Below are 25,655 nucleotides of genomic sequence, written 5' to 3'. Positions count from 1 at the left end.
GGAGGCGAGCAGTCAGCTGGCGGCGCGGCGCGACGTAAGGCTGCGTGCCCGACGCCGCACGCACGGTGAGGGCAGGGAGGGCGAGGCGCAGCCCACCGCCGGAGCGCCGCGGGGGTGGAGAGGGGCCGAGCCGCCGCGGGGAGGGTGCGGAGAGGGGTGGTGGAGAGCCGAGGCGTGGAGGTAAAGGGAGGGGGAAAAGGGGGGAAGGAGGCGCGGGGGAGAAGGCGGAGGGGAGGGGGAAAGGGGAGATTTGGGGTGCTGCCCCCCCCCCAGCTGCACGCGTTGGTTGCGCCCCGGCCGGCAGGGGGCAGGGGGTGCCCCGCCTGCAGCGCCCCCCGGCGGCCGGGCGGGGGGGGGTGGAGGGAGGGGGCGGCCGCCGCCATTTTGTGGCTGGGGCTGGTCCGGCCCTGGCAGCGCTTGGGGCTGGGTTGGAGGTGTCCCTGCCCAGGGCAGGGGGGAACTGGGGATCTTTAAGGTCCCTTCCAGCCCGAACCGTTCTGTGATTGTGTGATTTGAGCATTGGCAGCGCCAGGCACAGTCAAGCTCCACAGCACCCCTTAACCCACCGGTTTCCTCCCCTGCCCAGCTCCCTGCAGTGTGCTGGAGTGGCTGCAGTGTCATGTCCAAGATAGACCAGGGTGTCCTCCATCTCTTGCACCACCTGCCCTGAGTGTCCTTTCCCAAAAACATGAGGGCACTCAGACAGGTGTCGCTGTGCACAGCTGTGTTTCAGTGCCCCAGGTGCAGCCCATGAGGCAGAAGGGCCCAAAACCAATCCATATGCCAACCCAGGACAGTCAAATGCAAATACTGTTGATACTTAGCAAAACTTAAGAATTTGAATGGAATTCATACACTTGATTTCCAAAAAGCAAATATTTTTTTCAAAATATGTCCTGCTATAGTTCTCAAATTACAACTAAAAATCTTTAGTAGCATATGTGTGGAAGCTTTTGCACAACAGTGTTTGGAAACTGAAGCACAATGTTCATAAATGCACCAAGGAATGAAAGGAGAAAGGGGGCAGGGAGGATTGTTCCTCTGCTGGCATTAATATTTATACCTGTTCTCGAGTTTGGGAGCGGTTCCAGTGCTGGGAAATACTTGTATTCGTACACTCAGTTGCATTTGGCTTAAAGCCAATGTATGAATAAGGTGCATAAACGTATGCTGGGTTTTCTGTCTATGTTGCTATATTTTTGTATGCATCAATAATATTATATAAGGAAGGCCATTCAAGGATAGCTGAGACTTTTATTTTCTCTGCTAAATTTGTTGCACTGCATTAAAACCTCTTTCTCTGTTTATGACTAATAAAGAAATAAGCACGAGGAGAAAACATTTTTAAATATGAAATTATGAGTGACAGGGTTGCATGACACTAGAGACAAGTTCATATTGCTTTAGGATTTACCTGGAAACTACATGCCTTTTAACAGAAAATTAATGAGTATTTAAAGCAATTTTTTCTGCTTTAAATCCTCCTCTCTACAGTCTAAATCAGCATTTGTATTTCCTTCCTGAGGCTACTGAAGCACAAGAGGCACCCCCAGAGCGAGAGTATGTCTACAAAATCCAGATAATGCCTCAACAGCCTCAGACTAAGAGAATGAAAACTCTGTGATCTAAGGGAAGTAGTTAAGGGTTTCTACTTTCATTTATTCAAATGAAGATAATGTTATAGAATCCTAATTTTCTGCACTTTCACCTACTTGAAATTACATGGGAAAACTGGTGATAAAACCCAAGCCCTTCCTTTTACTATATAATTATATTCTTTTTGCATTTGGTTTCCTTTTTCTGATCAAAAGGCTGCTCCATGTGTAGGAGAAAGCTTAAAAGAGATCCAAGTTCAGTCAAAAATCCCAGGCATGAATAGAATGGTGGAGTTCTCATCCCAGCTGTTCAACAGCATAAGTACAAAGACTTAGGCTAGTTAAGAGGTGTTTGGTGTTTCAGATCACTTCAATTTGCCAACAGAAAGATACTAGCATAACAAAATGTAAAACCATTTGAAAGTCACCTTGTTTCCTGATACCATTACTGAACAACTTGTTTCAATAACTTTTTCACCAAACCTGCTTAGATTTTTGACCATAGCATGTAGGTGGAAACAATGAGAAATACTTGGAATGAAATTAATCCTTAATGGAAATTTCTTGAAATGTAAAGGTTTTGCATCACTGGTAAAAATGAGAATGTAACATCATCATGGAAGAATACGATCTTTCATTTTAGTTTGTTGTTCACCATGTGAAGTTTAGTTTGTTATTCACCGTGGAATACTTTAGCTGTGATTGAATGGAATAGTTTAGCTGTAATTGAAGCTTCACTGTGATTTGGTTTTGTCTGAATCAAAAAAATAAAAAAGGAACAAATATTGGATCAAAAATGAAAATCAAACAAAGTTGCCACTTTGCTAACTACAGAATGCATCCACATGTGGTCAAATGTTTGCAGCATACTAGCTGCTAAAAGCCACTATGTCTTTGATTTGAGTAGAAGAAGATTAAATTACTTTTGTGGAAAGTGGATTTTTAAATTTAGTATCTCTGGAAGGTAGCGACCTGCACAGCTATCACAGGAGTCTGTGACCCCTTACAACTCACGGTGCCAGCTGTTGTCCCTTAAGAGCAGCGGACTTGCTTTGGCAAACTTGCACAAAACATGAATACGGGTTACTGACCTGCAGTTGCTGTGGATAGCTGTGAAATGAGTGATTGATTATCTGTTGCATTAGCTTAGTTAAGTGGTATAATTTAGCTATGCAATTTAGCTATGCAATTTTTTGCATCTCTTCAAATAAAAGTTAGCCAAAGGGTACATTTGAAAATACGAGGTAGAGATTCTCATACGGGCTGAAGCTGAGCATGTTCTATACTATAATGTCACTACATTGTGCTTTTGAGTTATGTTACTTATTTCCATAAGCAGTCAGCCCAGCAGTCTGTCTTGTCTTTAGGAGTCCTTGACAGTAGCAACCTAGCTCTCAAATTGAAATTGTGTTGGTCCTAAATAAAACACTTCACAGCTGAGAAGTTCAAATGTGCTTTTCAAATGCTTCCACACAGGGTTCTTTTCCACCTTCTTCTCCCCTGAGCAAATGTGGTTCCAGCATCAGCACTAAGCGTCTGTGTGTTACTAATGCATGCCCTAGTTAGCTGGGATGTAAAAGAAGAGATAAAATGTTTTAGAATATCCTTTTCTCCATGGGCTATTACTTTCACCCTTTGTTTCCTACAATCCTTTATACACTCACTGCTGGCAGATTTGATGTTTAAATTGAGTAGCTAATAACTGACTTGAAAGGATGAAATAAAATAGACTTACAACTTCAGCAGAGGAGCTGTGCAGGTAGGAGGAAGGTGCTGGACATGCATTCTTAGCCAAGCATCCATCGCTGGGAAGCAGCTCTAATTTAGGTGCTCGTATATGAGTATTTGGTATCTATGCAGCTTGCCCTCTGTCCTATCTTCGTTTTGACTCTGCACTGTTGGGGTCACCTTATTGTGCCTCTGACAGATTCCTTCCCTTTTTTTTTTTTTTAATAAACTTTTAATGTGAATTCTATGCAAACCTGCAAATACCAAAAGAAGACAGGTGTTTCACTGATTATTCAGATCATTGAACTTTTGCCTAAACCATCCAAAAAACCAAAGGCATGTATATTTGTTTCCTGAAAGATGAACTCGCTATTGCATTTTATAGTCTAAAGGACTATTTGTTTTAATTAACACAAAAAAAATTTGCATTTTCGTCATGCAGTAACTCATTAAGTGCTCAAGCCTCCTTTGCAGGTTTGGATACACTGGGATGTTTCATGTGCTTGATCTGCATGCTGATAACAGGGGTTTGCATGTAGATCAAAAGAACCATACAATGCTGCATTGTCAGAGCTCTGCCTCAGCATCCAGCAGATGCTTGCTTGGAAGCCAACACTTGGCTTATTTCCAAAGGCTTAATTCTAGCAATCAGCTCAAAACCAGGGTGCCACTTTTCCCATTGATATGTTTGTGCATGCAGACCTACCTTTGACCTCTCCCTGTTTGTTTTGTTGCAGTAAACACCTGAGATTTGCTCAGCTAATACAATAGCCCTGTACTTCTTGACAAAAACGCCTGTGGTTAACATCTGTGGGCTGAATTTTGCCATGAAATGAAGGGTGGTAGAAGTTAAACAACGGGTGTGACTACCACAAGATGAATGTTAGTGGGAAAGTGGTGTAACATCCACTTAGCATTCCAGAGATGTGAAATATAATTATGATTTAAATGCCAAGATGAGTAAGTAAGAGGACATGAAAGCTTCCCTTATCTTCCTTTCTGTCCCACTCAGAGTCATTTTGCACACCCACAAAACTAATACAAGTAGCGTCACTTGATGAAATTGCACCTAATACGTGACTTGTACCGTCACTTACGTTTCTGGCCGTGTGGGCTCTGTTTATACCAAGGAAAATGATTTCAGTTTCTTTTACGATGTTCCATGTTGAAAATAATTTTGCTTTCTCAGTGGCATTACTCCATGTTTACACTCTGAGATCAGAGTCTGACCCATGCTTTGAATGTCATCCACTTTACTCTCATCCTTGCCCATGATAGTGAGGGGGTGGAGAGGATAGTGAGGGTGAGCTCCTCACACCTTCATTTCTGTATCTCTGCAGGAATGGTTTATGAGCAGGTCTGTATTGTAGAAATTGTTGACTAGAATCACCTATGGGAGCAGCTGGTTGCTGAGTATACCTGGAAATCTGCTTAATGTGTTCCACATCATCTATCATATGCAGGAAGGAGAAGCAACCATGCAAAACTGCAGCCGGTATCTCAATGAGGGGCTGTGCAGCCCTGTATCCATTCCAACACTGAGAAATGAAAGAAAGGAAAAAGTAAATTCAAGGTGGAGAAGCAGAAGCAACCCGTGGGGATTTAAAAAAAAAAAAAAAAAGTTTTAGTCAAAATCCAAAAGCAGTAGGTGTGATTACAGCTCCGAGCTAAGGGCATGTATGGCCCTGAGCTGTGCCTCAGAAATTGTCTGATGCATAGGTCAGAGTTTAATCCTGGATTCTAAACTTTTTTTCCCCTGAAATTATTCCTGTTATTTTTGCTGTATGGATTACATGAGAACCTAAGCTCAAATTCTCCAGTTCAGAACTCCCTTTTAGTAGCTGTCATCAGGGAACAAAGAGCATTAGCAGCAACGCCAGAGGTGACACCCTCGAATGAAAGCAACGGGGTGAGGCCAGGAGGGGCTGGAGGTGAGGCCATGATCTGGGACTCGGCTTGTGCCAGGTCAGCCCTCGTAACTGAGCTGTTCATTCTCTGGAAAATAACGCACTCAGCAGAGGGAAGCGATGATTTTTCAGATACAAGTGCATGCATAGCTTTGAGTATGACTATTTATTTATTTATTTATTTATTTGCCTGAAACGGAGCTGTAGAGTGGATAAAGCGAAGCATTCATTCCAAAGTGTTTGATGAGTCGGGACTACCTATCTTCTTTATTGCAAATATTTGTTTCCTAAACATTTGCTAGAAATAATTTCTTCTGGGTAGGAAGGATCATTTTTATATGTGGGGAAAATATACGATTGGTTAAACGTTTTAAAATATGAATACAAAAATGTTCTGTCTTAAGAACCAGATAAAAATAGTTTTATATCTATACTTCTTCAGGTCCACAATGGAGTTCATGAAACAAGCCTTTAGATCATGGCAATGCTTAAGACAAAAAGGGCTAGGAGTTAAAAGTTTGGATTTCTTAGCAAAAAAAACTGTGAGCCAAATCCGGTCTTCAGGTTAGCATCTATAACCAAATTTGGTAAGGGAAAGATCGTGTGAACGTGTGAAGCAACAGGAGGGCTGTGCTGCAATATTACCTGAAGGGCGGCTGCAGCCCCTTGAGAGCTCTATGGCCTGATTCAAAACCCTCTTGTGCTTTCCACAGTAACAGGAGTTCCCACAGACTGCAGGCAGATAAATACCAAGTTGTGAAAGTTTTGCAGATTTTCTGTACCACTAAGGCAGAGAGTGCTTCCTCCAGAGGACAGCTCAGACTGAATTACCCTGCTCCAAACTTCAGAGGAACCATTTCCAGTGCACAGGTCTGATTGCAGGGTAGCTTTAGCCACAGTAACCAGAGCTCCAGGTTGGCAAATGGATCCTGAGACCTTCAGATGTCCTCTCCCTGACTCTTGTTCCTCATTGCACCCATACACTTACTCACTTTGCAGTCCTGCTGCGTTTTCCTTTTGGACAGTAAGGTGCCTTTGACAATTCCTAAAGCAGAAGTCATGGTTTCAGCAAATCTAACCCACGTGGAGTAGAATCTGACTCTGGGGAAGAGCGGTCTTGCTAATCCAGCAGTGCATTTGTCTCTAGGATGTTTCTGGTCTGGGATGAAGTCATGGCACTGGTTCCAGGACAAAGTACTAATTTACATAGAATGAGAATAGGATTTCACTTTTGATTTCTGATAAAGATTCCCAGCACACTTGGAGGCTGATTCAGGGGGCTCAGCAGGCAGTCAGCTCTCTGAAAATCAAGACAATCAGGACTTTCCTAAATCTGCAGGTAGTCTGCCTCTGTTGCAGTGCTTAGATAACATTGCTTTCATCACCTTTTCATCACATCAAACTCCGGCTGAATCGTTACTACATACTGTAATGGTATCACGAACAAGCTTCTCGGCAGCTGACACCGATACTGGTTTCCAGCAATATTGTAGTGGTTTTATCACGTACTGTATTCACAGGTCTCAAGGCACTTTGCAAAGGCAGGGTCAGCATTGTTACACTAGAAAAGGGGACACTCGGTAAGAGTTTCGGTGACTTGCCCAATGTCTGTTGCAAAATAGCAGGGAAAAAAAATCTGGCCATTCTGGAACCAGGACTGATTCAGCAAAGCACTACAGCAGGTGCTTAACTTTGAGCAGGAGCTCAAGCTGTTTGAATGGAGGCAGATTTAAGTATTAGTTTAAATGCTTTAATGGACTGAGTCTTCAGCTTTCATCAGCTCATTATTGCTTACAGCTATTTCAGTTCTTCTCATAAGACACAGCAGACCTTTAGATGGTGGAAATATTTTTGCACTAATTCAATTGTGTGAAAAACTAGGTTTGGTGGCCTTTTTAACAGCCCAAGTGTTCATGTATACATTTGGACTTTTGTGTTATTTTCTTTGTTTGTTTGTTTTTTAGATGACACCCGTTACTCGACAAGAAGTTCTTGGCCTTTACCGCAAGATATTCCGGATAGCCAAAAAATGGCAATCAGCATCAGGACAGATAGAAGAAACTCTTAAAGAGAAAGATTACATTAAGAATGAAGCCAAAACATTGTTCCGAAAAAACAAAGATGTAAGTTGGTGTCCTTACAGATTTGACTTTCTGAATGATTCTTTTTTTGTGCTTTGTATTCTCTTAGTGACTGGATGCTGAGGTATGAATTTAAGAATGATTTCCCCAAATTTCCTTCACCAGAAATGCTGGTATAAACACATTATAAGATATATTTGAGTTATAGTTTATTATTTCAGGGGTGAAATTTAATAAGAAAACTCAAACCATTTCAGATCTTTAACTCCTACAGAAGGCTAAAAGGTCTGGAGCTTTCATTAAAAAGCTCCAGGAAAAAGAAGTTAATTCCAAAGATACTGCCCATGTAATTGAAGCACCTTTTGATCTTTTAGAAAGCTAGCAAAGTGTATCATTACCCATGCAAAGGCAAGTGGTGCTCAGTAGCATCTTATACTTGTTTTTCTCATTTCAAAGCAGCAATTATTGGCACTTTTCATAAAAGTCTCATTTATTTTTTCTTAAGGACATTTCAGAATTCTTTCAAAAGGGTCAAAACAGACTACGTGGTAGTCAGATGTCCTTTTTGTAATCCAAGGTCATAATATTCTTTTATATCCCATTTCAGTGTGGGACTAAATTCCACTGATGCAAAAATAAAAACTAATTTAAGTCCTAATTAACACCGTATTTCTGACTTCAAAGGGATTTTCTCAATGGAACGATAACAGAATGTAGCCCAAAGAGTCTCTTTTTCTCCTCTAGCTACCTTGCAGTGTGATGAATGAGTGAGTATGTTTTTTCATGGATGTAATGGTAGTTTATACGTGTATTGCTTCTACGGATAAAATACCATGTTTGGGTAAAACCCTCCTTTCATACCATACTGTCAGTTCTGACAACCTCTAGGCCTTTAATGCCTAGAACTATTGTGTCATGGCAAAGGCTAATGTTAAATTTTATGGATGTGCAAAATAAAATCATTGTATCCTTGGGATTGCCCAAAAGCAAGTCATGTGGCTGTGCCACATTATTTATACTTGAGTTTCCAACTGCTAGTTGTTGTACTTGTACAAAAAATATATATATTTTTTTAACTCTAAATCTTAGGTAACAGATCCAAAGTTGATTAAGCAGTGCATAGAAGAATGTGAGGCAAGAATAGAAATTGGACTTCATTATAACATCCCCTACCCAAGACCTGTGAGTACAAATCTATTCACAAAGACTTCATCAGTATCCACTTAGCTCTCACCTGACAATAAAATCGTAAGTTCATACTAGTGTCAGCACACTGCATTTTTAGATAAGCTTGTATTTAAACACTGTGCTAAATCAGAACCAAATAAGCTAACTACATTGAAACATTCGCCATTTCTTTTCTCACTTCAAGTTCTCACTTTAATTCCTACTTAGGGAGTCAAAACCTAAATGTAGTTGTCTGAGTTAAACTCCAAGGGACTGTGACTATTAGGCAGCCTTGACTGACCAATGACTTGTAGGAAAAAAAGGCAACAGAATCAAATCCATTTGATCATCTTTCTACATAATTAAAAGAGAATAAAACAGATTCAAAATATTTCATTACATCTGCCATAGATGTAATAACTTTCATAGCCTATGCTACTTGTAACTATTCTCCCTGACATAAATCGGGTCTTATAAAAACACCTTCCTATCTTGCTGATTCTTTTCACCTGTTCCTAGAGAAAAACCTGCCTTAGATTAGTGAAACTGCTGGAAGTTGTAACAGTATCTTCTATTGCACCATGCAATATTGGTTCTTCATTGTCCAGTCATTTCTGTCTGTATTACCTTATGCTGTATCCCACAGAGACTTCCTTCCTCCTCCTGTTAATTAGTTTCCATTTTCACCTCTATAGTTTCATTATTGAGCTGGTCATGGTACAAATTAATCTATGTCTTCATCAGATGCTTGCATAGAATAGGCATTTTTAGCATCTCTTTCATACATGGCTCACTCTTTTGCTCCAGTATACAGAACAACAATGCACACCTGGCAGGCTGTGCTCCTAGAAACAGGCATCAAAACATAAGCTCTGCAGCAGCTCCTAAATCTTAAAGGATCAGTCCTATATCATCACTCTCACATAAACTGGATGATCATTGTTTTTCAGATTCTAGAAATGTCTGTTGCTGGTTTAGTCAGTAATTTTACTACTATTTGCACCTAAACAGCTGTCTTAAACGGTGATAGTTTCAGCAACAATAGCATCTGACTGCTAACACCTACATTTTTTCAATTGCTTATGGGGGGATATAGCTGCAAGACTCCTACTCCCAGTCTTAAAAAGTATAAAGACTTTGTCAATCAAAAGAAAAACCTGTCACCTATCGAGCCTTCTGCTTGTAGAATCAATGACATTGAGTGTGCATTTGAATATAGTATATATAATTCTGACAATAAGAAGGCAGTCTTTCAATACATACAGCTTGGGGTTATTTTGTAGCTTGCTAGCTGGGTATGAGTAAAGCTTTAAGAATTGTGCTCAGAAATGTATAGGGTTTTCTGGGTCTTGCTGTGCTGGAGTAGTGCCAGCAGTCATATTTCAACATCTCAAACTGAAGAACAGAGTTACTAAAGCTTAAAATATATAGGATTTTAATAAAAACAATGTTTAAGGCCTCAAAGTCATGCTATTAATCGCTCTTCAGAGAATTCTCTGCCTAGAAATCTAAAAACCTGGTTTAAGACAGTGCAGTTACCCTCTCCAAAGTGTGAGAAAAGTATTTAAAGCTCAAAGAAATCTAACGTGTATATATGCTATTTTGCTTTGATTTAATTTTTTTGTCGGTGGTGGTGGTTTTGGTGTTGTTTTTTTTAGGTAGTTTATCCATTCGCACCTAACTGATGGGATTTTCTTTTTCAGATTCATCTGCCTCCTATGGGTCTTGCCCATAAACAAGGCCGTACATTTCGACAGCAGGAAAAGTTGAGGAAGATTTCTAAGCCAATATACCTGAAATCCCATGATGAAATTTCATAACCCATCACTGGACTGTGATGTGTTTGGACTGTAATTCAGGTGATTTTTGTGCACAACTGTGAACAAAGCTGTTTTGGTCACTTGCTCCCACATTTTCTGAGGCCAGAAAGATAACTGATGTAATGCATATGATGGATAAGGTTGGTCTAATACTATTCAACCATTGATTCATCAATAAAAGTAGCACTTCTCAAGGAGTGAGGTGTGATACGAAGATTACTTTGGCATCAGGGCAAATTACAGCAGTTTTACAGATTTGTTAATCTGTAGCAGGGTTCTTTGGAGGTTTGAGGATTATATATGTTCAATTTTGAGTTAAGGCAGTGCCTTGTGTCAGCAAAAAGCAAGAAAGTCCGGGAGAATAAGGCGGGTCACAGTGCCTCAAGAGCTTATGAATTCAAGTGGGAATGTGGTGACTGCCACATGCAGCTGCACTCCTTCCTCTCCTGTTCCTGCTGTGCCTGTTGTCCCTAGAGAAATGTGCTGGTTTCATAGTGCCCTTATGGTGAAGTGTATTTTCTAAGGGAAAAGGAGCAAAGAGACAGTAGAAATGCCACCATTTGTTTTTTCCTTTTTGCAAACTGCACAGGAATGGTGTGGAGCCTCTATGTCAGCTTCACCTTCCTTTGGAGAGGGCATGGAGATAAAATGCAAAGCTTGGAATCCCATTACACAACTAAGAGCAAAACATTCCAGTGTTGGATTCCTCATGTTCTCATGTATGAACTGACTGAAAACTTTCCCTTAAGGGTATCGCTGCAGAAGCAAACTTAAGGTAATTAATCTTCCCTGTGCATTTTTACATGCTTAGTCTTTCAACAAAATCAGCACCGTGGCTTTCTCAGCAATTATGTTCACGTTAAGTTTTTTACTGATGACATACAGAACAGAATGACAGTTCTTCCCCCAAGAATGTACTTACAAGATTGGAAAAAAAAAAAACAGGCAGATGAGAAAGTACAAGGAAACAATGAGAAGAGCTAGTCAGCATGACAGGTACTGGCTAGTCCAATTTCTGACTACCTTTTATGGCTCCAGTCCACAAAGGTATCTATTCCCATATAATTATTTCCTTAGAATGCCTTATGTGGGAAGTACTTTGCACTGAACATGTTAAATGCCATTGTTTTGCCTGTCAGTGGGAGCTTTGCAAATTTACTGATGCAAAGAAAACACAAAACTCCTTTAACCTAGGAAGAGGAGGGTTAAGTCAGAGACAGTAAAAATAACATTATGTGCTGCTTAGTCCTTCACTGAAAGAACTCTCAATCTTTTCCTGTCCTTAGTTCTTATACATCAATGTGGAGATATGCCAGCTGAACCAAAGCAATCCTTGTAGAGACAAGGGTTTTGAAAGAAAGCTTAGGCTTATTCTTTGTCATGAAACTATGACTTTAATCTTTTTAATTTTTAAAATTTATGTGGCTAATGAAGATACTGATGCTGTGACTCATCAGACATACAGTCATGTAAATAAGCAGTCTAAATTGACTGTCTGTGTTATAGTCACAACTCTTTCCTGAGTGAGCATCCATCCTTAAAATGGACATTTTACACAAAATTGAAATAACAGTATGAATTTAAGTTTATTTCTGAAGGGAAATATAAATATTCAATTTTTTAAAAGGCTCAAGTAGACTACAGAAACTCAGATGAGTATCCAACTTGTTTAACTGAAAATCCAGTTAAAGTTGAACTTCTGTAATAGCAGCACATTATTTGAGATGCTTTTAAATGCTTAACAGCCTATTAATTTTCCAAAGTAAGTGTTTGAGAAATGATTAACTGCTGACTGATCCTCATCACTTTCTAGCACCAGGAGGCAAAGACTGAAATTCGTTAAAACCTCAGGCTGTTCAGCTAAAGGAAGGACTACATCAACTCTATTGTCAAGGCTGGAGAGCAAAGCCATTCTTTCACAGCTCAAGTTAAACACTGTATGAGGCAAGAGAACCAGTCTCAAACAAGAGTCCTTTGTTTTTGAGGTCAAAGGTTGGCAGATGTCTCAACTGGTACTCCTTTAAATTCCAAAGACCACGTAACTTCTGTCAATAAGTATTCCTACACATTAATTTTAATTGCAAAAAGATGCTGCACTGAAATGCCTCTGAGTTCTTAAGAGTTTATCACGCACTGGATTCAGTCAGTGTACACTCTTTCCTGTACTTCCTTAACTCCTCTTACTCTCCTTCCAGTAAATACTGTCTCTTTCCAATTTATCATGCTAGTCAGGAGATGCTTTAGACTAATAACCTGTCAGATTAATTGGATGTTCTTTAGAAATAAAACCTGAGTCAGCTTCCTAAACTCTCCTGCAAGGTAACTAGTAGACAATGCATGGGTGATTTGTTGACAGGACATGTGGCCTTGAATATCCAAATAATATCTCTTCCCTGGAAATCCTCTCCCTAACTCCATCATTAGAAAGGTTACAACAAATGCAGCCGAGCACTTATAAACCCAAGCTTAACACTACAGTCATTTAAGATCATTATGCAATGATCATTTAAGCAGATGTCAGATTTGGAACCTGAATATGCCCACTTAATATTTTCTAGGGGTGAAGAAATTCTGATTAAGTTGCCACAGTGACCCAATCTATGCCAAGTGAAGTATCACAAAACAGTTTAAGAAGGAATCAGTCATCTGATACATCTTCCTAGTAATGTAAGTTTGTTCCTGTAATCCCATTTAGATCTGGAGAAAAAAAGGCAACCTCACTCTTGTGGGGCCCTACTACAAGTCTGTCAGAACTGATATCAGTAATATCCCGCTTTTATCCACAAATAGGACAGTCACTTATTCGATCATACCTATGAATTCAATGTCAAGCATACTAATTACAGGAGAGACCTGCACCTTTCCCTATTTTCTCTAATTGGATTCTAGCTTACAGGAACCTGTCAGTAGAAGAGTTTGGGGCCTTTATATTGTCTTTTTGCCTTCTCATTGTATATTTTTCTCTTTTAGCAGCCCAACAGTGTTAAAATCAGATGTGATCCTTCCTATTTCTGAAACAGCTTTTGTGCAGATAAGGTGTAAGAAAAATTTGCATTTCCTGAGAAAATGTACTAACCTAACCTGTCTTACAGCATCCCCAGCTGAAAGTCTATCTGCTGTTTTTAAGGAACGAATCTCTCTTGTTCTGTAATGCCTGTATACTGCATTTTTTTCCATCTGCTTTGAGTTATTAGTAAGGCTGAGAATTTATGATTTGTAATAATTACAGGTTGGGTTTGTGTGTGTGTGTGTGGTTTGTTTAATACGAGTTTCTAATTGAGAAAGGGAAATCTTAAGTCTTAAGTCAAGAATTCTATTACTACTGCTACAAGGAATTTCATATGTCCTTTTTTTTTCCTTTTTATAATGAGATTAAAGTTGGTCCAACTAAGAGTTGGGTTGCCTTTTTTTACAGTGAGTGTATCATTCTTCAGGAAGGCGCAGACAGTGCTCAATAAAAAGTTGGGAAGTTCATTTTCAAGAATCGAATCACAGAAAAATCTCTCTAACAGAGTAAATTCCACTGCTTTATCTCTAATAGTAAGGGCAGCCCAGGAAATCACATACCTCTTCAAGACTTCAGTATTCATCAGCTAAAGCAATTCAGCTGTACCTGATCCCTGGCAAAGGGGGACATAGCAAATGACAGATAAATGAACCCTCTCTTAAGGACTTCTCTCTTACATAGATATTTTGGTCACATCTACAAAACCTTGAATTACATCTTTAAATATGTTCTAAGAGATGCCTTAATCTCAAATCTAAACATTAACACAGAAGAAACATTTAGAATATCAACACAGCCTTTGTACACAATATAGTAGCAAAGCCACTGTAACAAGTAACAAGACCCAAAGCTGTGTCATTTAAATAACTATCAGCTAGTGTTTGTTCACGAAAAGACAGTAAAAAGAAACCCACACAACAGACTCCATATTTTTCAATGGTTCAAAAGTAATTGATCTCAAAAAAATATAATTCAGCTAGCATACACTACTGAATCTGGCTTTTAATTTATAATGGCTTACTTTAGAGGACTGTTTACAGAACTAGCATTATCCAAAGAAGGAGAGAGAAACTCAGTCCTAAAATTTTAACTTCTCTCACATCAAGTGATCAGAGTCAGTTACATGCATAAGCTCAAATGTAAAAAGAAAGCTCCTTTCAAGAGCAGTGACTCAACTGACTGATCCACAAGGAAAGATCTACAGCCAGGTCCAGGCTCCTTGGACTATGTGCAAACAAGCTAGTGACTGATTTGTTTTATCTGATGTCACAGTGACCTAATCAGTGATCTGATAATCACAACAATTAGATGCAGCCATTCAAAAGTATCATAATTACCACTTTGTTTAAATATGTACTAAATTTCAGTTAGTTTTAATGATATGAAAAGTAGAAACTGTCCATGTTACTTTTATGAAAACTAAGAAAGGATTATGTTTCTAAAGGAGAAATTTTAATTAATCTTAATTTACTCATAGAACTTCTGAAATATAGTTCTCATCTCAAAAATGATGTCATTGTGGGTGACCATGTAACATTCATATACAACAAATTTTATCTTTGCTGTAGGTGTCAAACATAATTTCATCTGAATTGTTACATGTAGTTTCTCCCTATCAGTAAGTTGAGAGACCTGTATGCCTCTGTTCCCTTTATTAAAACAAATATCCATTAAGTGTTCTTGCTGATATCTTTGCTCTAGTCACCATGTAGCAATCATGATGCACTGAATGCCTGCATACTGTACTACTTATGAGGCATCAGATAGGGTACATACATAAAGATACTGTACTAATTACCTATGGATTTCATTATGTAGAACACTGTACAACATACCTGTAATACTTCTTACTACTTCTTGCTTACCTGTGTGTTGCCATTCTTAAACGTTGCTATTTCGTGAATAGCTATATAAAACAAACCAGTGGTTAATAGAATAATGAACACTTTTCTCCTGTAACAGCTAAGCATGACACAACAGATAAGTTCCTAGTAGTATCACTGTAGCAGGATACTAGGAATTGCTGAATTAAAGCTACATCTCTGACTTTGTGAGGCTTCAAGCAAGTCATTAAAATGCTGCAATTTGGGCAATGAAAAAAAAAAAATACAAGACCTGAAATTAGTGGATGTTTATGCGTTTGTTTTGTTTTGTTTTTAAATGCTTGTCTTGATCTTTGTGTTTCCCTTATACTGTGTGTACAAAAAGTCTAATGATCCATCTTTAGTACCATCTTGGCATGCTGTGGGGATTAGTTAATTACTGCATAGCGCTTTGAAGATGTTCAGGCTATTTTATTTTTAATTAATGTTTGCAAGCTACCTTGAGCTTCTCTGATGAAAGGCTTAATTACAAAATATCAGGTGGTTTATTAGTCTCACATGCAAGAGGGCCAGACAAAGAAGTGAACTGAGACTATGGGAGAAAGGAAACATAGCTCCATTTATCGGGTACTTGGGATATGTATGTAATACTGAAATTAGAAAGTTAAGAAATTATGAGACAAGTATACTGCTCTGAGAAATGGCAGGTTCCCAATGCATGTGGTATATAGAATTCTTCCGTGGAAGTTCTGAGGCACGTGTTCAAAGAGTGCCAGATATTATAGTTCTATAATACAGCTCTGGCAGTTAATTCTAGTGGAGGATTAGTTTTACATGTAGAGAACAGTCTATGCTTGTGCCCTCCCTCCTTGCTCTATATTATCCTGGGACACAGAAGTTGTAAGCAAATCCAGAGAGTCCTATTTGCAAGAGCTCTGGCTTAGATTCCCATTAAAATTAGCAGCAAAACTCTTTGGGCCCAATTTCATTGGGGGAACAAAGGCGCCATGACAACAGCAAGCTGATAATATTAGAATTTCACAAGATTTGCAATAATGTGGATGGCACACAGCTTGATGGGAGTTCTGTTTATTCTGATGTATTGCAAGACAAAGCACAGGCCTTTGAAATAAGTTTCTGTTTGCAGTGTTCTATTTTCACTCACTCCTGTCTAGTGGCTGAGAATGGCTAAAAAAACAAAGGAAATTAGGAGCTGCTTTAAAGACAGCAGGAGGTAGTGATGTTAAAAAATAAATAAATAAAATAAAGGCAGCCATTGGGGAGTAAAGTGTATCTTTTAATTACAAAATATGAGTGTTTTGACTTGCATACTCTCAGTCATCTAACTGGCATAGTGCTGCCACACCTCGATTTATCCAGTGTTTCTGGGGCTTGTCTGAAGGGAGTTCAATTGAAAGAACATAGTTGGTTGAGTGGCCAGTAGTAGATAAGACACCTCTTCTTGCACTTGTCTTGTATACAGGGCATGAATAGATATTCATATGACGAAATCTAGAACTTTCTCCAGGTTTCAGCCAAATTATGGGTAAGGAATCATAAAGGATTTTTGGAAGTGATTCTCCAATCACCAAGGATTCTCTATCCCATCGTGCACCTTCCAAAAAAAGGCCTTTTATATAAGCTCCATCTTCCGGCATTTTTTCCATTGTGTGCTCCTCTTTCATCACCTGGAATGATGAAACCATTTGCTTTATTTTATTTTTATCTGGAGTATATTAAATCCTGTACGTGATAATCCGAAATTACTCATTTAAATACAATTTCTTTTCATTTGAAAACTCTGTTCCCTGCTGCTTCAGAACATGTTTCAAGCTGTTCAAGAAAAACAGAATTCCTCTGCATTTTCTTACCTCAAATTCAAATCCAATATGGTCAATTGGTATGGTGTATTTTCTAGCATAGTTTTGTAAAACACCTGTCAAAAAAGACTGCGTGAAGTAGAATCCTGACAGCCAAAAGACTGTGGGTGCCCCATTGGTGACCCAGTCCTGAATATGGAGAGAAAAAAAAACAAATAGAATTAAATATACATTTTGTGGCTTCACTGTATAAATTCACCAGAAAGGGTTGTCTTTTTCTGAGATAGAGTTAAACAGCACAATAAGATCTAAGCCTTGATTGGATGCTCTGGATACTACCATTCAGTATATGTTCATATATTATAAATTTATATATTTTATACATATATATATATACACAAACACACATATATATTATAAATTACATATATATGTGTGTGTACATATACATATAGACATGTATATATATATACATATAAATGCACACTATACATATATATATATATATAAAACGTTGTCCCTAAATATATATGCAAATTACCAAAGTCAGTTATTTTAGATGGTAACAAAAATAATTACTCATTCAACAACTGGAACTCAGCGCTACTGAAAGAAATTTCAAAAAGTAGCATAACCATATTATGGTTATAAATAATGTGAGTCTAGATGCTAGTCAGCAATAAGCAAACAAACAAACAAGGAATACTTTTATCAATATACCCTCTCTTACAGTCTTGTAAACCCAGATTTCCTAACATGAAAAAAGGTTGGATTTTCTCACATAGTATCTTTTTCTATCACTATAAGGGCAATCTATCACTACAGCCAACAAATAAGAACCTTGTAGTGAAAATCATTCCTATACAAAGATGCCAGACAAGGAGATCTTGGACTAGTATCTGTGTTGGAAATCACAAAGGCAGAAAGGCAAGGACAGAATGTCCCCACACTAGCCTAAGCCATTAGGAGCCAAGTTAAAGAAACTCATATAGTACTCTAATTCAGGAACCATGAAACTCTGCTGCTCATACAAAACTTCCAGACACTTCTTTTTAGGTTTCTCGTCATATGATTTGCATGGGATTCCACTACATCTCAGTACCTCAGCAATTCAAGGTACATCTGAAACTCTAAGCAATTTAACGAGTACACTAAGAATGTGAGGGAAATAATGGAAGGCTGAGTAAAGAATCAATTAGCGTGTTCAAAAGGTGTGTGGAAGTTGTGTCACTGTTTACTTAACTTCAAAGAAATTCAGTCACACACATAAAATCTAATAGTGCCTCTTATACACCATAGGTTTGTTTCTAAAGCATTCTTACTCCTAGCTCAGTGTTCTTTGAGCAGAGAAATCATTATGACATCAATGCAAAATAAAACACATCTTCTAGAAGTAGAAAAATTGAAACTACTAAATGCTGCACAGGAGTACCACCAAAGAATATATTCCTGGACTCACCCTTCAGAGCAGTGGCCCAGCAAATTCCAGTGCTATTAATGTAGTGTGTATTTGGTCATGAATGTATGCAAATAGTTCACAATCTGGAGCTACTGGGGGAACTGCTGAGTGAGGACAGTACAGATACAAATTTTATCCATTCAGCTTTCAACTACCCAGTCTTTAGACCTGTCAGTCTCAGTTTAGCCTACCTGGAAGAAGTTTAAACGACAGAGCAAATCAGACACATAGCTGCCCAGCGGCTTCAATGATGGATAGGATTTGACAGTCCACATTGATGGCACTTTTCCCATTAGCATGCTGTTGAAAACATCTTCAAGCTCAGATGACATCAACACTTGCCCTTTGATGGCTTTGCCTAAATTAACAAGGCTGCTCCGAACAACTTCAGTAAGCCTTCAGATAAAAAAGAAATTGCCACCTCATTATTTACATATACTTTTATCTGGCTATAGACCTCCAACTCCAACCTGAAGGAAGGGCTGATCAAAGCTTGGGAATATCCTGTCAGAAAATCTTTATCCCACATGTAGTAATCAAAACTCTTATTTAACTTGGAAAAAGCAAACAAACACACACACATACAGAAAAGAAAGATAGGGAAAATTCCTGTTCTAGACAAGAGAAATCAAATTACAAGAGTTTTAAGATCCTGACAGTAGCTAATGTAGTGTGTTGTGAATATAAGGTAATTGATATAACTTAAAAAGAATAATGTAGGCTGCCCCATCTCAACAAAACAAATTCAATTCTGATTTAAGTTCACACTCCAAGAAAGTAGGTTCTGTTTCTATATTCAGGTACTCAGCTGTGGCTTTCAGGTTTTTCTAATAAGGTTCATCTAAAGCATAATCTACCATCTTAAGAAGCATGTATTGTGAAAGGCTTTTAACTGTTCAAAGCTTGTCAGCAGCTAGCACTGACAAACAAGAATTTTTCAGTCTTAGGAATGCTACACAGAACATTGAACCATACCTGTTAAATCGGATCAGTTCTTGCCTAAGAACTGTATTCATAGACTCTTCATAAAGTACTGGGTATATCTTCATAACCTCTTCAACATCAAAGTCACTTGGTAATTTGGTTAGGATGTCCTGTGCCAAATCTTCAACAGTTTTCTGAAATCACAAACTTACTGTGAATTAGGACTTTTCATTTTTCCTATTTCTATTCAAGAAATTCCTCAAAACATTATGGACTTTATGTTTTTGCTGTATAGCCATATAAGTATTTTAGTCCATTTTCCTAATGCTTACATGATCATACTCTCTTTGTTCATCATCTTGTTTGTCTCTGCATGTGCCTGCTTGCTCCTTCTCTCTTCTCAATAATTTTACATTTGTTAACAATTGGAGTTTAATTTGCAAAAAGGTTTTAGGCAAATTCTGAGGTAACAGGCAGCAGGACAGATGAGCATAATCCTACTATTGCCACAATGAAGGAAAAGACAAAGTATGCAGCATGGGAATAATGAAAATGTGAACATCCCAGCCATGAGAGAAGCTTAATTTTCAGCGCATTAAACATCAGAGAATACAATCACTATACACCCTCACAAGAAATGAGGCTCCATCAATTCAATTTTTCTAGAATCCATGTGTATAAAATACAGGATATCAGGGGGGTGTGAAAAGTCATCTCAAAGGGGCATGGATTGGGCCCAAGTAACCTGAGCCACTAGGACAAGATGCCAGATTGGCCTGTCTTTGTGCCACACAAGTCATACACAGAGATTTAAGTCTGGGACTGTATAAACTGAAGCAGCCAAGTGAAAGCAAAAAATCATACCTCAAAAACTGAGCATTCAATGAACAATAAAATAGAGTGGAAGTGCCGTTATAGCAAAAACTTCACCAGGACAAAGACTTTCACCTCTAGCTATGGCTATATTGCTTGCCTGACAGTTGACTAGCTTGATATTATTTCCTAGCACTCTGGAGTATGTCCCCTAATGATGACAGGAAAACTCATGCAACCAATAATGGTTGATGTCAGGCTAGTACATGAACCTCTAACATTCAAATCTGTAGACCGAAATTGAATGTCATACTGTAGAAGTGCCTAGAGAGGTATTTGATTTGAGGTTCTCTAGGAGCTGTGCTTGTTAACTGTGCTCTAGCTTCAATTCGTGACTGAAGTGAAGCACTTTAAGTGCTGTTATAAAACACGGTATATGACAGAAATTTTCTTATTCAAATTACATGTTCTATTTAACTAGGCGGGGTTGTGTGGTATTTTAATACCTAGATATACCTATTTGAATATAAAGTCTTTACTGTATCTTCCATCTTTAAAGGTTCTTCTAGTTCAAATCCATCTACTTCTCTATGCATCTACACCCTCTTCTCTACACATCTACACAACACTCGTGTGATGAGAGGTGTTGGATTACTCTGAGAACCAAGGCATAAGAGGAAAGGGCACTTTTCCAGGCTGCAGGTTGATCTTTCTTTCCCAGTTACCTGAGGGGACTTGCCACCTCCCCCTGCTTCTCTAGGTAAGGTCAGGAGCACTCCAGTGAAAAGCTGATTAGTCTCTTGGTTATCCTTGGTGATGTCTGCATTTTCATGAAGCCCAAACACTTCAGGGTGTGTTGTAATTGGCAAGCTTCTTAGGTATTCAATGTAAGACTGTAAAAGAAACAATTAAATAACAGAAATTATGCAATAATATATTCATAAATGATCAGTAATTCCAACTTTGTTAGAACATTCCCATTTAGAACCACACATGTAAATTCCCAGTTAAACCATCCAGGAATTGACATCCAGGCTGCACAGATAAATATAAATAAATAAATAAATAGATAGATAAATAAATAAATAAATAAATAAACGTTTTGAACTGCTCAAAGACTCACTGCGAAATTGTTCTTTCTACACTCATATAAGTAGCAAGTGAAAGCATGGAAAATAAATGTACATAAAAGAACACGCAAGGAATGTTTAACGCTTACAACTGCAGACTAAATAAGTGTGCTCAAATCACACCTGTTTGTGATATCCATGTAGCTGGTAGAAGGGAAAAAGGGGCCAAAATTGAGTATATACCTGCCATTCTAACTTCTCACCCCGATCATTGCTATTAAGGCAGAAGTGGTTGCAGGAGAGTACCGAACTACCCTGTAAATTCCTTAAGCCTGACTCGTGCTGGTTTTCCAGAACTGTACTGAAAACCTGCATAGAGGTTGCTCTCTGCATCAACATGCATCAGAATATGGGAAGATACTGTACATTGTTACATCTCTGTTGGTGTGATATTAAGTACCAGAATCATATTTCATACTTAAATTGTACAGTGTGGCATGGCCTTGTGATCTCATTTTTTGTTGTTGTTGTTTTTTTCTATTTGTTGTGTTTAGCATATAAAAGTGCAGTGTAGATAAACTTCTTCACAACAATTCAGGGAGAGTTTATATGTGTTATCTCCTCACCTCATATGGACCATGTGGTGGTATGTAGTAGTCATCTCCAGGTGCAAGCATATACTTGTCCTGCTCTATATCCTTGCTATAGAATACAGAAAGAAGGGACAGGAGAAGCCGCCTGTCTTTATCATCTGTTACTCTTCCTCCATAGTTACATTCCCCTGTGAAAGGACAGAGAAAACGAGGATGAAAAGATTAAAGTTAATGAACAAATAAAAATAGTTTTACATTAATGTATTGCTCCAGTAAGCTGAAATACTGAAGCTACAGATCTTCAAAAAAATTTTAGGCACTGCACTTCCAATGTTTCAATGGAAATTAGGCACTGTAACAACTTTGGGACTGTGAGCCCAATCTGTGCGTCTTGATGGTGGAAGATAAGGAACACTGAGATGGTCTGAGAAACTGCAACTCACATCACAATGAATAACGGCATGTTTCAAATTACAGCTGTTTTGCTTGCAATTCTCATTGGTAAGAATTTTTAGAACTGTCAGAGTCTGAACAGTGAGAGATAGCTGATCCTTGTTTTGTTCCTTTCACACAAACTCAAAGCTGATTATGTATGCATACCATAGAAAACAAGGGATCACAAATATACAGAAGGGGTTGGAGACAAGAAATGGGGAAGTAGTGAGTGAAGGTTTTCACTGATATAAAGTACAGGAAATAGCTAAAAGCTCACAGTTATTACCCTAATCCTGCAAATACCTATATTGTTTCTTCATAAAGCTAATTATAATAATAGCAAAAATCAGGAATCATATTTATAGAGTTGACAAGGGAGATGTCAAAAAGCAGCTGTCTTTCTGGAGAATGAGAACTGCCACAGCAACTAAGTTGTTTACACAGGTCAACAGCTACTGCTTTAAACTGATGAGGATAATCACATCCTATGACAAATCACCAATGCTTACTGTGTCAGGATCACAGAATCACAGAATTGTCTAGGTTGGAAGAGACCTCAAGATCATCGAGTCCAACCTCTGACCTAACACTAACAAGTCCTCCAATAAACCATATCACTAAGTTCAACATCTAAATGTCTTTTAAAGACCTCCAGGGATGGTGACTCCACCACTTCCCTGGGCAGCCCGTTCCAATACCTAACAACCCTTTCAGTAAAGAAGTTCTTCCTAATATGTGACCTAAAACTCCCCTGGTGCAACTTTAGCACGTTCCCCCTCATCCTGTCACCAGGCATGTGGGAGAATAGACCAACCCCACCTCGCTACAGCCTCCTTTAATGTACTTATAGAGAGTGATAAGGTCGCCCCTGAGCCTCCTCTTCTCCAGGCTGAACAAACCCAGCTCCCTCAGCCACATCTCGTAAGACTTGATCTGACATATTGATCAGCTAAGTCTACTGATATATTTTTAACATATATGCAACAAAGACAAGGAGGTTTGCTGGACCATTAGTAAGTCTTCTAGCTATATATAAGCCAAGACAGCAATCAAATCTGAGGGTTTGGGATACAACTTGTCATTATGTGGAAGACCAAGGAAGTAAACTTGAATGGAATCTACTACATTTGTGAAGCACTCAGTTTATCGCTGGACCAGCTGGAAGTGCCTAGCAAACTCAATATGTGTTAGAGGGTGCAACACCTATACCTGTTAGATACGTCAGAGCTTCAAAAGGGATCTCTTCATATTCATTCAGAAACATCTGGATCTGTCGCATACTGATTCTAAGGTCAGATTCATTGAACTCATATGGAATATTCCAACCTGTTCAATTCAGGAAAGATATACAGGGTAAGTGGTGCGCTGTGCTGATAACCATGTTCAGGAAATGATGGTATTGGTATTACACTACTACTACAGAGCTGAAGATCACAGCTGCCAGATAACACCAAGATGTAGTCCTGGCATTTACCAGGCTGTTTATTGTACAACTGAGAAATATGACCCCACTACAGGATTGTATCCTAAGTCTTTATAACCATCATTCTATGCAATTCTATGCAATTAAAACATCAGCACAGATATTTGGCATCCCTCACTCCTGAAACATTGTGTTTTACCTGAAGTAGAGCACAGACCTACTCGGTACTTTCAGCTAATCTTTTGCTATCTGGAGATAAGCTTACTGATATATAACTTATCTTTTTGGTTGTATTATTAACAACACACAGCAGCCATAAAACTTTGATTTTACACCAAGTAAACATATGCACTAGCTTTGCTAAAAAAAAGTACACACAAATAAAAGCACTACTGAAGATGATATGTCTTTAAAGATGAAAATTTAAAATGGAACTGGATTTGATAAATTACTGTAGTTAGTGATCATCACAGTATTAAATTAATAATAATTTAGTAAGCTATAATTTAATGCAAATACTGTATGATATATTTACTTGGAAAACTGATACTTTCTAATCCTCCCCCAGGGTATCGCTTTTAGTAGCTCCAAGAGTAGCTTTGCCTGAACAAGAATTCTTATAAAATAACAGCTTTTGAACTTCATTATGTTCTTTACAATACAGATTGCACTCCTGCAGTGCTGCTAACAACAATATTGCTTTTTACAGAGGGTCTCCAATAATACATTTCAAAACTACTAATCTTTTTGAAACAATATGCAAAATAACCTAAACCTTACCCAATGGGCCAAAGTTTCTCCTTTCCTGCACAATAGCATGAAAAAAACAAAGACCAAACAACATTTTTTGCCATATTTCTGGCTTCTGGCAACTGCTAAAGAATGCAGGGTCAGAGATGGGGTCATTAAGGTATGATCGAAGCAGATTCGCTCTAACCCCTTTTGGCGGTTCATTTGTCATTTTGATGCCATTCTGGAGGATGCTAACAGGAAACTTTTCTGATGGATAACTGGTTAACCACAATCTGCAAAGAATTTTAAAAAGCACATTATCAAAAAATCATTGATATTGACAAGTCCTCAGTATTGATTTGCAGAAGACTAGGTTTGTTGTGCTGCTTTTATTTGTTTGTTTGTTTTTTACTTCTTTAACTACGATGATAACATCTAAATTTGTTCAAAAATGCAAGCATAAAGCAGATTATATTAAACAGGTATAAAAGATGACATTCTGATTAGGTATCTTTATTTTATTATTATACATTAATATGAATCTTATAAGTAGTTATTCATAAAAATTAAATTTAATTTGTTTTTACTAGTGTGTTCAACAAACCAGAAATACATAAAAAGAGCAAAAATATTAAAACTCCTACCTGAATTTGTCATTGGTATTCTCTGGCACTATAACTTCCTCACAGATTTTTTCCAAATCAGGCATCCAGCTGGTTGCAAGATGGCAGTTTTGTAACACTACCCAGGTTCCATCAGTAATAGCCTGAGAAATCATTTTTGCTGCTATTGGGCCCTGTCCCTGTCCAAGTGAAATAGTCTGAATGCTTGTACCTCCCATGCCAACATCATCAGCAAATTTTAGCAAACCTATGATGGCAAGTTTCACAAGTGCAAAGAAAGACAAAATCTGTTAGAAAGTAGATCCATATTACATTCATTATTTTCAAAATGGAAAAAGTAATTGAACGTGTAAAAGCCAATAGATATTTTACTTAAATAAAGAAAACAAACAACAACACCTCAACAACCTACAAGTAGTATCGAACGCTGTATCAATCTGTGTTTTTGAGGCACATTTAGATGTACAAAGTAATAATAAAACAAAATAATAATAAAAAATAGCCCTGTTAAATACCTGCCATTTTCTTCAGCCCTTAGTGCTCGGTTCCAGCCTGTGCTACTCCTGTCTACTCTCTCTGTTTCTTTTATAGGATTGAGCTGTGAACCAAATCTTTAGATCTTCAATACTTACAGG

At 38.3% G+C, this 25,655-nt stretch overlaps 2 protein-coding genes across 3 annotated transcripts in view; one reads left to right on the top strand and one right to left on the bottom strand.

Moving 5' to 3' along the window:
- Positions 1 to 7: 7 nt before the first annotated feature.
- On the top strand, positions 8 to 10,495 carry LYRM1 (LYR motif containing 1). 2 transcript variants are annotated; one of them, XM_032197302.1, is made up of 4 exons: positions 8 to 65; positions 7,195 to 7,353; positions 8,401 to 8,493; positions 10,182 to 10,495. In XM_032197302.1, exons 2-4 carry the CDS (start codon positions 7,195 to 7,197, stop codon positions 10,296 to 10,298), a joined length of 369 nt encoding a protein of 122 aa, XP_032053193.1. In that variant the 5' UTR covers positions 8 to 65; the 3' UTR covers positions 10,299 to 10,495. The 2 variants fall into 2 exon arrangements, with proteins under 2 accessions (XP_032053193.1, XP_032053191.1); XM_032197300.1 differs by lacking the exon at positions 8 to 65 and adding an exon at positions 126 to 180.
- A 5,706-nt stretch (positions 10,496 to 16,201) lies between these two features.
- The window catches only part of DNAH3 (dynein axonemal heavy chain 3), a 59,725-nt gene continuing 50,271 nt past the window's right edge, over positions 16,202 to 25,655 (bottom strand). Inside the window, exons 53-61 of the mRNA XM_032197296.1 lie at positions 25,042 to 25,267; positions 24,446 to 24,690; positions 23,452 to 23,568; positions 21,841 to 21,995; positions 20,870 to 21,037; positions 19,383 to 19,525; positions 18,599 to 18,803; positions 17,000 to 17,137; positions 16,202 to 16,816 (exon numbers count right to left, since the gene is read on the bottom strand). Of these exons, the coding sequence (XP_032053187.1) occupies positions 16,463 to 16,816; positions 17,000 to 17,137; positions 18,599 to 18,803; positions 19,383 to 19,525; positions 20,870 to 21,037; positions 21,841 to 21,995; positions 23,452 to 23,568; positions 24,446 to 24,690; positions 25,042 to 25,267 (1,751 nt within the window). The 3' untranslated portion in view covers positions 16,202 to 16,462. The remainder of the gene's footprint in view (positions 16,817 to 16,999; positions 17,138 to 18,598; positions 18,804 to 19,382; positions 19,526 to 20,869; positions 21,038 to 21,840; positions 21,996 to 23,451; positions 23,569 to 24,445; positions 24,691 to 25,041; positions 25,268 to 25,655) is intronic.

This window comes from Aythya fuligula, chromosome 15, assembly GCF_009819795.1.
Source record: "Aythya fuligula isolate bAytFul2 chromosome 15, bAytFul2.pri, whole genome shotgun sequence".
Lineage (NCBI taxonomy): Eukaryota > Metazoa > Chordata > Aves > Anseriformes > Anatidae > Aythya > Aythya fuligula.
This window is presented reverse-complemented; position numbering and strand designations above follow the sequence as displayed.

Coding starts and splice junctions, on each gene's coding strand:
- LYRM1 (XM_032197302.1), top strand. CDS start 7,195: ATGACACCCGTTACTCGACAAGAAGTTCTTGGCCTTTACCGCAAGATA. Junction 7,354..8,400: donor TGTTCCGAAAAAACAAAGAT/GTAAGTTGGTGT, acceptor TCTAAATCTTAG/GTAACAGATCCAAAGTTGAT. Junction 8,494..10,181: donor ACATCCCCTACCCAAGACCT/GTGAGTACAAAT, acceptor TTTCTTTTTCAG/ATTCATCTGCCTCCTATGGG.